This window comes from Acinonyx jubatus, chromosome E3 (genome assembly GCF_027475565.1).
Source record: "Acinonyx jubatus isolate Ajub_Pintada_27869175 chromosome E3, VMU_Ajub_asm_v1.0, whole genome shotgun sequence".
Lineage (NCBI taxonomy): Eukaryota > Metazoa > Chordata > Mammalia > Carnivora > Felidae > Acinonyx > Acinonyx jubatus.
Window position 1 is genome coordinate 39,034,062 of NC_069398.1, and position 12,246 is coordinate 39,046,307.

General features: G+C 43.9%; 1 protein-coding gene across 1 annotated transcript; it reads left to right on the forward strand.

Annotated features, from left to right (window-relative positions):
* The first annotated feature begins 2,190 nt into the window (after window positions 1-2,190).
* On the forward strand, window positions 2,191-10,506 carry LOC106978790 (olfactory receptor 1F1). The gene has a single exon (XM_053213374.1). It carries the CDS (start codon window positions 7,629-7,631, stop codon window positions 8,580-8,582), a length of 954 nt encoding a protein of 317 aa, XP_053069349.1. The 5' UTR covers window positions 2,191-7,628; the 3' UTR covers window positions 8,583-10,506.
* Window positions 10,507-12,246: the final 1,740 nt, after the last annotated feature.

Below are 12,246 nucleotides of genomic sequence, written 5' to 3' on the forward strand. Positions count from 1 at the left end.
TTTCTTCCTATTCTCCTTGCCCTAATTAGGCTGTAGTCTGTGAGTGCAGGGACCAGGTTTTTCAAAGGTATCTGCAATGTAGGAGTTGCTCAGTAATTATTTACCCAAATAAATGATTATATGAATGAATTACTATGGGGAGGTTACTGTAGAGGATGATGAAAAAGTTTTCTAAAGGAGTTGATGGGCTTGGCTCAGCTCTCTGCCACATCACATCAGACCTGAATGAAGCCTGATATGCATGTTTTAATGTATTTCCATGGTTAGTGGTTTAAAGGTGTTAATGGTTAATTGTTTACATTTAAAGTGGTTGAAAAAATATTGAAAAAATTAAAAGTAGGTATATTAATTTTTTTAATATTTATTTTGAGAGAGAGAGAGAGAGAGAGAGAGAGAGAGAGAGAGAGAGCACACATGCACACAAGTGGGGAAGGGGCGGGGAGAGAGAGAGGGAGACATAGGATGTGAAGTGGGCTCCATGCTGGGACACCTGGGTGGCTCAGTCAGTTAAGAGTGTGACTTTGGCACAGGTCATGATCTCACAGTTTGTGAGTTCGAGCCCCACTTCAGGCTCTGAGCTGTGCTGACAGCTCAGAGCACAGCTCAAAGCCTGGAGCCTTCTTTGGATTCTGTCTTCCTCTCTCTCTTCCCTTTCCCTGCTAGCTCTCTCTCTCAAAAATAAATAGACATTAAATTTTTTTTTTTTTTACTACTAACTGAGCCAGCCAGGTGCCCCTAAACTCACATTATTTTAACCACAATATTTTATTACACCCAGACCAGTATCTTTTACAATTTTACTTTTCTAAGGACAGAGTCCCTCCTTGACCAAACTCTAGTCAGACTTTGTTATGCCCAGAATTCGTGATCCCCAAAGACCACTAGGGAGCCGAGTCCGATGCAAAAGCAAAGAGCCTTTATTCGAGCTAGCTCGAGCCCAATCCCCTACCTGCACCGACGACGCAGCGGTGAGATACCAGGGAAAAAGAGGGAGTTTCAAAAGGACAAAGGTTTTATTGGGGCCTAGGGGCAGTTGGTGAGGTAATGGCTGTGGCCTCAGCCGATTGGCTGGGGAAGGGTCCGAGTCCTGTTAGGCAGGTGAGGGGGGGTTACTCAAGGGGAGGAGGTGTGGTCAAGGTGAAGGACACAGAACAAGATGGAGTCGGCTGGCGTAGGACGGCCCTTTCAACTTCTCCCTCTCCTTGATTGTGCTCAACTTTGACCTAGAAGACTTGAACAAACACTAACACAGCATCTAACATCTCAAGGCCACATTCCTAGTATCACCCTAGGTACCCTTACTGCCTGCCTCGGAAAAATCAAGGCTGCCATAAGAATGAACTAGTTCAAGAAACACCTGAAGATAGCCGCTTGGATTTCACAAAGACCAACCCCGTTACCCAGCTTTTTGTAATTTTTCATTTCCTTGACTGCTCAAGCTCCCGCCATTCCCTCTCCCTACTTCCCCATTCTCCCTTTAAAATGTCCAATCACCTCTGCAGAGAATGGAATGGAGCTCAACTCCTTCTCCTACCGTCAGTATTTACTGAATAAAATCGTTTTTCACAGCTTTAATGCCTGGCTGTGTTAATCTTTGACACTAACTTAGTAGAGGTAAACTCATCAGTAAAGCTTTCAAAACCTTTGCCTATCTCTGTTTCAACTTAGAGAAATGCCCTATTTGATAATTTCTCTTGACTAAGTGAAGGTCTTAAATTAGATTAACTGCCAGCTTACTGATCGTATCTTTAAAATTCTGATACTTTGCTAAACGATTAACTTTGCTTGGAAAAAAAACCAAAACACTGCATTGGTGAATTATTTACTTTGATTACTAAACTTTTTGGGTCCCTTTACATTTTGCACTTCCGCCTCCCAATCCGGGGTGTCTGAAAACTCAGGCGCGCCAAAAGCACCTCCCTAGGCCATGCGCAGGCGCAGCGCGGGAGAGGCGGACCAGGCCGTATCACTTCCCGGAAGCGCTGTACACGCCCTCAAACGGATGCGATCAGAGGATGCGTCGCTCCCGCCCCCCGGGCTCTTGCCCAATTAGACAGGAGGGGCGGAGCCCCCGCTCTGCGCAGCCTCCGCTCTGTGCAGTCTCCGAGGGGAGGTGCGGCGTAGTCTTTCTCCGAAGTGCAGCGGGCTGCCAAGTCCAGCGTGGAGTGGGGGCTGTGCGTTGCCGTAAGTGGCTCTGACCCTTTTACCCGGAAATGGCGTGAAGAGGCGCTCTGGGGTTGGTGCCTACCAAACCTGGGCAACTGGCGGGTTCCATGAGCCTTCCTCAGCCCACCTGCGCCAGTCCTTTAGGGCTGTGCGGGATCGTCTGCCCTTCCCAGTTGGAATGGGCTACAGGTGTTCACGACTCCTATCTCCTACTTCCACAGGCTGGGACTGTGGGAGGTCAAGGTCTGACTTCGATTTTGAATATCCTTTCAAAAGGCAAGGTTGGCTGAGGAGCCAGCGGCGCACGAACGGGTGCAGGTGGCTCGGGTCCTTCTCAGAGTAAGGGCACCTCTTTCTTCGAGGACCAGGCATAGCCTGGGTGATGGCTAGAAATGCATAATCTCAGGCTGCATCCCATACTTCCTGAATCAGAATCTTCACGTTAACAACATGCCTAGGTGATTTTTGTGCACGTTACTGTTTGAGAATTGCCGCTTTAAGCTTCGCATGATTTCTGGTGTAGAAGGCAATGTTGATGAAGGCGTTTGGTTCTGGAGACGGTGGCCTATACTGCAGACCTAAAGGAGAGGTTAAGGTGTGAGTCTTGTGCGTCAGACTTAGGACCTTTATGCATTCCAGGTATCACTTGTCACTTAAGGTGGTATAATGAAAGTGGTATGATACAAGTAGATAACCTATGTGAGCATAGGAATCAGGGAGTGTACAGAAGCAATCAGGAAAGGGAAACTAATATACACAATGAGGCATTAGTCAACCTGAGGTTTAAAGACTGATAGGATGTGTGTTAGGAATGAATCTATTCCATCTGCTTAGCGTCCCACAAACATAGTTTCTAGGCAAGGAATTCACTTTATAATAAAAGGAATGTGGTCACCAGTTGCCAAGATGGCCCCCAGTGATCCTGGTCTTGTGTAGTCCCTTCCCACATTGACTTAGGCTGACTTTGTGTCTTTTTTTTTTTTTTTTTAATGTTTATTTATTTTTTAGTGGGAGCGGGGAAAGGGCAGAGAAGGAGGGAGACACAGAATCCGAAGCGGGCGGGTTCCGCGCTGACAGCAGTGAGCCCAAAGTGGGGCTCAAACTCAGGAACCGTGAGATCATGACCTGAAGCAAAGAAGGATGCTCAACCGACTGAGCCGCCCAGGTGCCCCTGACTTTGTGTCTTAACCCATTTTGGCTGCTATTACAAAATACCCTAGACTGGGTAGTTTATAAACAACAGATGTTTTTTTCACAGTTCTGGAGGCTGGGAAATCCAGGATCCAGGTGCTGGTGCATTGGTGTCTGGTGAGAGCCCACTTCCTGTTTGTAGATGGCTTTTCTTTTCAGTGTAACTTCACACAGTGGAAGGGACAAGGGAGCTTTCTCGGACCTACTTTTATAAGGGCACTAATACTCTTAGTGAGGGTTCTGCCCTCATGACTGGATCACCTCCCAAAGGCCCTGCCTCCTAAGGACCCTACCATCACCTTGGGGCTAGGATTTCAGTATATGAACTTGCTGGGGACATAACCATTCTCTCCTTAGCACCGTGCAAACAGCAGAATGTTGTGGAAATGATGATGTGTGATGGTAAGAGCTCCATCATAAAAGATAATGTGATTTCCATGTTGCTCTCTTGAACCTCTTGTTCTGTGGGAAGCCGATTAACTCTGTTGCAAGGACATACGAAGTTGTCTCTATGGAGAAGTTCATGTGAGGGACTGAGTTTCCTGCCAAACGTAGCATGAGGGCACCGCCTTGGAAGACCATCCTGCAGCCACAGTCAAGCATTCAGATGACTGAGTCCCTACGGACAACTTAACTGCAGTCTCATGACAAGTCCTGGTCGAGAACAACCATTCATCTAAACCATTAACAGGTTCCTGACCCATAGGAATTGTGTAAGGTAAATGTTTTGTCTTTCAGTATACAGTGTAAGTTTCATACCAGTCGACAATATCTGCTGAACTTTCTGCCAACCAGGAATTTATGGGGCAAGGTAACAAGAGGTAGGGGGAGTAGACTCGCACCACTTGTTGTAATACCTGATGATCTCCTTGCACAATTTTGCTTCTTATCCCAGCAACACTGGGCTCTGAAGAGACTTCTTGCCGGCCAATTTGGACTCATTTTGCTGCTGGATAAACTGACCAAAAAAGAGATTCTAATATTGTTATGAATTTGACGATGACTAGAAAATAGTTTTGCTGCTACACGATGGTAGCAGAGAGGAATATGGATGGCAAGATCTCCTGGAGAGGATTCTGGAATTGCCATGACCTGTGATGGCAGCTAATGAAAGACTAAGATAATCTTATGTGGGCAAGGTCATAAAGAGGTCAATTCTCTCTGACATGAAAGTTTGGGTGACTATCAGATTTTATTTTATATTTATTTTTATTTTTTAATATTATTTATTATTATAATTTTTTACTATATCAGATTTTAGAAACTTGAACAGCCAAGATGCTGGCTAAAGACAAAGGGAACGTGAATTAAATTGTAGATAAGGAAAATTACTAATATCAACTAAGGATTCATGGCTACCTGTGGAAATGAACACTACAACTTCCAGTCATATTTTCTTTCTTCCCGTGTTGTGTTTTCGTCTATGTATTTTTGCCAGCTAGCTTTCTTCTTCTTTCCTCTGCCTTCGTTCCTCTCTTTTACGTACACATAGCATATGTAGTTACTGGTTAGCTTTCAAGTTTGATTCAGAAGTAATAGAATGTCACGCTGGGAACATGATTGGAGTAGCAGAGATCCCGTTATGGGCCTGGATACAGTAACTGATGGGCTTGAGTTGTTTCCATACTGTGAGCAGTATAGTTGCATTATGTTTAGGCCAGATAGTTTCTCTTCTACTGAAGCATAAATTGGTAAGAGGGATATGTGTTAATGTTGTGTGCAACTGGAGGGCTGGATTCTAGAGGGCATTTATCATGCTTTTTGGCTTCCCAACTTCTGTGACGTTTCTCAAGCTTAGGTAATTTCTCACTTCATAATTCTGGTTGAGAAAAAGCCAGCTTCTTCCTACGTAACAGGACACCCTGAATAACTTATTTCCCAGCTGCTCTTGCAGCTAAGATGTGGGCATATGACTACCCATCAGGTATCCTGACTCTGCCTCTGACAGGAAGAAGGGGAGACCAGGAGGACCTTTTCCAGCAGTGGCAGTCGTTGCCGGAAGTGGATTCCCAAGTGCTGCAGGTGGCATCCCATGTCCAGTGATAGCTGTGTCAGAGCCGTGAACTGTAACATTTCGGCTTGGCGTCAGCAGAAACACCTGTGCTAATCAAACCCGTTCTGTGGTGTGATTTGGGCCATTATAGTTGGTGTGTGACCTTCTGGGCCTGGTTCTCCACCTGCTCAGTGTTTTTGAAGGGTATCCATTCAAGAAATCCTTTTCTGATTACCTCAGTAAGACTTGATTTTTGTCATTCGCAACTAAGAACTGTGAGTGAGGCTACGATGTAGCCAATCATCAGAAAAGGTCTTGAACTCTGAGCTGGATAGCCATCTCTCCGGCTCATCTCTACTTTTCTGTGTTTGCATTCTTTGCCCTTCTCTATAGACTTTGCTTCTGCATCTGTGAAGCAGTCAGGAAAGAGTTGCAAGCTTCTAGATTTACGTATTTAGGCCAAGTCCTCCCTCCCCTAGCTACTTCTGGAAGAAAGAAAGAGAGGGTGGGGGGGGGGGAGGAAAGAAGAAGGAAAGGGGGCAGAGAGAAAAAGAAAGTAAAGGAAGGGAAGAAAGGAGGAAGGGATGGAGGGAGGGACAGAGGGAAGGAAGGAGAGAAAAGAGAAAAGGAAAAAGAAGGAAAAACTGAGAATTACCCACAGGTCCTCAGCCTCAGTTCCAGGTTCCCTAATCCAGTCACGAATCATCACTGGACAGGAGGTGTTGGGCTGCTGGATTCCACACCCCTGTGATGCTCGGATTAGGGGACCATTTTCAGAAAAGGGTGATCCGTTGTGAGCTGGGAAGACACTGTGAAAAAATCTACTCCAGGAGCCTGGGGTTTCTCAGTCATGGTGTGCTATGCCATCTCTGATAGATATGTTACCCACCCCACCCCCCAATTACAAACAGGTTATCCTTTACACCAAATGCTTTAAAGGATTTAGTACAACTCCGTAATGCCACCCTGAACCCCTTCCCAGCATCCCTATCTGTAAGTGATGAGATATGAAAGAAAAAAAGGGGTTCACTCAGGTAACACTGCAATAACCCTAGTTTCTGACCTAAGAAAATAAGAAAAATCTTTTAACAATAAGATTTTCACATCCACAGACATAAGCCCAGATCAGCAAGGTGATGCAATTTGAGGTCTCAGGGAATTTTCTCTGAGACTTATCTCTGCCCAGATTGTTTTGTCTCCAAGTTCTGACCCAGGGGTTAAATCCTTATACTTTGTCATCACTGTTGGGTCCACAGGGACCAGGAAATAGGTGGGACAATTAATTTCTGCTTGTCTCTAACGAGGCTCTCAGGGAATCTGGTCCCAATGGCCATGGAAGCCACTGTAAATACCTGTTTCTAGATCCTCCCCAACATCCTTCTCTACACAGAGGTCTCAGACCGTGAACCTCCACTTCTCACTTGCTCGAGATCTACCAATATTTCCACTACTTTCCAATCCTTATATTAAAGAGGAGCATTGGTTGGTTCCTCAAAGGTAAAGAACCCTTGATAACAACAGTACAAACTTCTTCCAGGTAGGATTATAACAGATTATATATACATATACATATATATGTGTGTATGTGTGTGTGTATTTTTTCCACTAATGCGAAGAGCTTTCTTTATCAAACCTTCCAGATCCAGTGGGGTGCCTGGGTGACTTAGTAGGTTAAGCATCTGATTCTTGGTTTCGGCTCAGGTCATGATCTCACGTGTTGTGAGTTCTAGCCCTGCATCGGGCCCTGCACTGACAATGCAGAGCCTACTTGGAATTCTCTCATTCCCTCTCTCTCTCTGCTCCTCTCCCACTTGCTCTCTCTGTCTCTCTTGAAATAAATAAACTTAAAAAAAAAAAAACAAAAACAGATCCAAGGAGTAATAGAAAGAGTCCTGAATCCATCAGCTGGAGCTTGAGATAAACCCAGTAATAATCAACTGTTTCACTTATCTTTGTGAACTGCTAAGAAGTGGGAGAAAGCCTGGCAATGTTAGAAGAAACATTACATAATGGCAGAGAAGGGCTGTGTTTGTGCCTGTTTGTTGTTTTTATATTTGATACAATTTTAAAGATTAGTGCAATGGGACTAGCATCATCTAGTACTGGGAGTTGGAAGCTCAGGGTGTAGAGACCAGGGGTGGATCCCGACTGAGCAATTCTAATGCAGGTTTCGTTAACGTGACCATGTGGCTGGCTGGAGCTTAGATTGATGTGTCCAAACCCAGAACTTCTAGGTTTCTGAGCTCTGCCTCTCTTCTCTGCATCTGAGTCCAGCCCCATGAGAGGAGCAAACCAGTCGAGTGTCTCCGAGTTCCTCCTCCTCGGGCTCTCCAGGCAGCCCCAGCAGCAGCAGGCCCTCTTTGCGCTCTTCCTGAGCATGTACCTGGCCACGGTCCTGGGAAACCTGCTCATCCTCCTGGCCATCAGCGTGGACCCCCGCCTGCACATCCCCATGTACTTCCTCCTCAGCCACCTGTCCTGTGTGGACATCTGCTTCTCCACGACCACCGTCCCCAAGATGCTGGCCAACCACATCCTTGGGACTCAGGCCATCTCCTTCTCTGGGTGTCTCACACAGATGTATTTTGTGTTCATGTTCGTGGACATGGACAATTTCCTCCTGGCTGTGATGGCCTATGACCGCTTTGTTGCCATATGTCACCCCTTACACTACTCGACAAAGATGACCCACCAGCTCTGTGCCCTGCTGGTTGCTGGGTCATGGGTCATTGCCAACCTGGATGTCCTACTGCATACCCTGCTGATGGCTCGACTCTCGTTCTGTGCAGACAATGCCATCCCCCACTTCTTCTGTGATGTGACTCCCCTCCTGAAACTGTCCTGCTCTGACACCCATCTCAATGAGATGATGGTTCTTATTGAAGCAGGGTTGATCATGATCTCTCCATTTATTTGCATCCTGGCTTCGTATGTCCGTATTACCTGCGCTGTCCTGAGAGTCCCGTCCACGAAGGGAAGATGGAAAGCCTTCTCCACCTGTGGCTCGCACCTGGCCGTGGTTTCCCTCTTCTATGGCACCATCATTGCTGTGTATTTCAACCCTTCAGCCTCACACTCAGCTGAGGCAGATATAGCATCTGCTGTGATGTTCACGGTGGTGACCCCCATGCTGAACCCCTTCATCTACAGCCTGAGGAACAAGGACATAAAAGGGGCTCTTGGAAAAGTGGTTGCTCTGAATATTTTTCTACCTGGTAATCAAATGGGCTAAGAAAATCAGGCAGGGAACTAGTTTCTAAGAAGACCATATTTGCTTTTTCTGTTGTGCAAAGCTCAGTATTTGTCATGTGTGAGAGAATCATCTAGTGTCTGTCTTGGCAGACCAGATTTGATACAGCCTCTTCAGCTAAGGATGGAAAGCAAGATCCTTTTACCAAATAACTTACTCCACCTGTTAGTGCCCTGCAGCTAAAACCCACTAGCAACACATATCTTGTTGAATGAGTGTGGTTTATCAGGCTCAGAGGGGAGAATACATACCATCGGGAGTTGTGAGGCATCTTAGCAGGAAGGTGTTAGACAGGATTTACAAAAGGCTTGTTGTCTGAGGTGAATTTAGTGAGGATTTAAGGAAATGGGTCTGTGCTCTGGATTTCACACTGTCACATAGTAGGGATGATTCTGATGGAGTATCTTAAAATATTTTATCTAGGAGGGAAGACTAGACTAAGGCAAGACTGTGATTGGCAGAGAAGTAGCATTAATTCGTATCAGCCAACATAGGGGGAGTTTGGTCATTTTTGTGGCTTGGACAGTGTTCGGACATGATTACAGAGTGGTCTCTCTTTGTCTTGCTCCATGATGGTCACAGAGCAGCCCTGTGTGGTACTGTGGTTGTGTTCATCCTGAGAACATGGCATCTATCTGTGAGTGTCAGGCCATCTCCTGGGTGTCAGGACTGGTTTGTCTTTCTCACAACAGAGACGCAGAGATAAGAGTACATCTTATGGGAAGCTCAGACCGGTGGGGGTAGGAAAGGGAAGGGTTCATTTAGGGCTCCAAGAAGCCCTAATTCTGCCACGAATTCAAGCTAATTATTTGTTATTTTCTTATCTGAGCTTTCTGGGTCACACAGCATTACAGCAGGAATAAGTGTGAGATACACAAGAATATCTTTGAAAATCTCCACTGTGTCAATGAACTGCATCTTTTTTCCACACTGCCTTCAGTTTATGTCAATGCGCTGAGATATTTTACATAGTTACTAATTTGTATCCTGATTTCCCACTATAATTTTATAATAAAGCTTTTCAAAATTGCTGTATAGTCTCCACAATTTTATTTTGCTATACTGATATATTTCCATCAAGTTGTTCTAGCAAAATATGCTGACTAGTAATTCTGTTTCTAAAATAAAACGTAAGGGAAGTTTACTATAAAATTATAACTCAATTTATTTTGAAAGTGATTGCAGAACATAACCTGACCAATATTGAAACTGGTCAAAACATCACTGAAAAGGATGCTCTGGATTTTGAGGAACGAAGAGGAAAATAGGGTAGTTTCCTTTCATTTCAGAGAGAGAGGCAAAATGACATCTTGCATAAACACTGACAGAACTCAGAATCGGGGTATTTCTGAGTTTATCATGTGATTTTTATATTTACATATTTGCGTCTCCATATGTTTGCCAAATGGAATAGATGGTAACATTTTCAATTTTTAGTCTACATATCCAGGAATTCTTCATAATAAGATGGAAAGTACCTGTTCCTTGAGATTTTGAAGGAATCCCCCAGCTTTTGTTTCATGTATTTTGGTGGCCTGTAGTTAGATGCATATATGTTTATAATTTTTATTTATTCCTGTTTCATCCTTTTATCCTTTTTGTCCTTGCCTAGAAATAAAATTTATGGGCATAGAGTTGTTCAAATGGTTGACTTTAAACATAAAACTGTCAGTTATCTTACCAGCAAAAATGGGTTTATCTGGAACTAGGAGAGAATTGCAATTAGTGACGAGCATGCAATGACAAAACCACAGGCATTCCCAGAAGACAAAGAGGACTGCTCTTGTATAGAGAAAGATGGGGAGTTGGGAGGGGCCGTCATAAGCAAAAAGTCCATTGGAGTAAATGGCGTTCTGAAGTGTCGTGCTTCCTTATTGGCTGAGTTGTGATTGTCACTGGCTTGGTTCTTTCTAGGCAAAGACAAAACCTTTCTTTCTCCTGCTGCGGTAGGCGGTAGTATCTACTCATGAGGCCTCTCTTCCTGTTGGGCCTACGGTTGATGGCCAACGGCAGCTTGTGAGAGCTTGTCTTTCTCACACAGTGGGGAGGTTAAGCCTCCCTACCCCGTTCAAAATGAAGTTTCCTTTTATCAATTTTCACAATGATATTCCTTTAGTGCCCTTTTCATGTCCAAAGGATCCACAGCGATGACCTCTTTCTCATTTCTCACAGTAGTATTTGTGCCTTCTCTCTTCTTTTGCTGGTTAGCTTGGCTAAGGGTTTATCAAATGCATGGATCTTTTCAAAGAACCAGCTTTTGATTTCGTTTGTTAGTTTTCTCTATTGGCTTCCTGTTTTTAATTTCGTTGATTTCTGTTCTAATTTTTATTTGGGTTTTCTTCTGTTCACTTTGGATTTAATTTTCTGTTGTTTTGTAGATGTCAGGGTAGAAACTTAGATGATTGATTTTAGGTCTTTCTTTCCTAATATATGCATCCAGGACTATAAATCTTCCTCTAAGCATTGCTGTCACTGCACCCCACAAGTTTTGGTAAGTTGTATGTCCGTTTTCATTTAGTTCAAAAATATTTTTACATTTCTTGAGATTGAAATAACCATTTCTAATTTACAAGGGTGTTGTTAAATTTCCACATATATTTTGGTATTTTCCAGTTATCTTTTCTGTTATTAATTTCTAGTTTAGTTTCACTGTGATCGGAGAGCATACTCTGTATGATTTCTATTTTTTAAAATTTGCTAAGGTGTGTTTCATGGCCCATATGCAGTCCGTCTTGGTGATGTTTCTCGTGCACTTGAGAAGAATGTGTGTTCTGCTGCTCTTGGATGAAATATTCTATAAATGTTCAGGGAAGTGTTGGAATTGAAGGTGAAACCGGTGTGGGCTTGAGAGAATGGAAAGAGAGGACGAGACCCACCCTACCAACAAAAATAAATGAAAAGCACTGGGGGCAGGGCACCTGGGTGGCTCAGTCAGTTAAGCGTCCAACTTCAGTTCAGGTCATGAGCTCACGGTTCTGGAGTTTGAGCCCTGCGTCAGGCTCTGTGCTGACAGCTTAGACCCTGGAGCCTGCTCCAAGTTCTGTGTCTCCCTTTCTGCCACTCTCCCATTCAGGGTCTGTTTCTCTCAAAAATAAACAAACATTAAATTTTTTTTTTTTTTTTTTTATGAAAAGCATTCGTTTTTTTATTAGCTATCTAATATTCTACATTTTTATTCCTTTGGGCTGTTTTTAATTTTCAGTATTACAATGTTGTATTTTTGCTTGTATTGAGAACGTAATTGATGGGACTAATAGTAATATATTTTTTTAAGATCGTCCCAATAGATGGATACCATTATTCCTCTTTTGCCAAGCCAAACATTTACGTACTGACATACACACAGCCTGCTCATTTAATACACCTGACACCTTGTTCTTTCAATTTACCATTCTTAGATTACTGGTAAGCCTGAACATTCTTTCAGACTTCTTGTAGCCATTCAAGTTTACCTAACAGTTATCTGTTCATGTCTTACTGGAATGTTCCCTTTCTGCCCACTTCCTCCCCCTATCTCATCCTTCTGGTCTCAGTTTAAAGGCCACTTCCCCAGGGTCCTCCCTGGAAAATCCACTTATAACACCCTTCTAGAATTCTTCCCTTCCTAGCACTTGTCATTCTGGAGCTGTATATGTTTTTTTTAGTT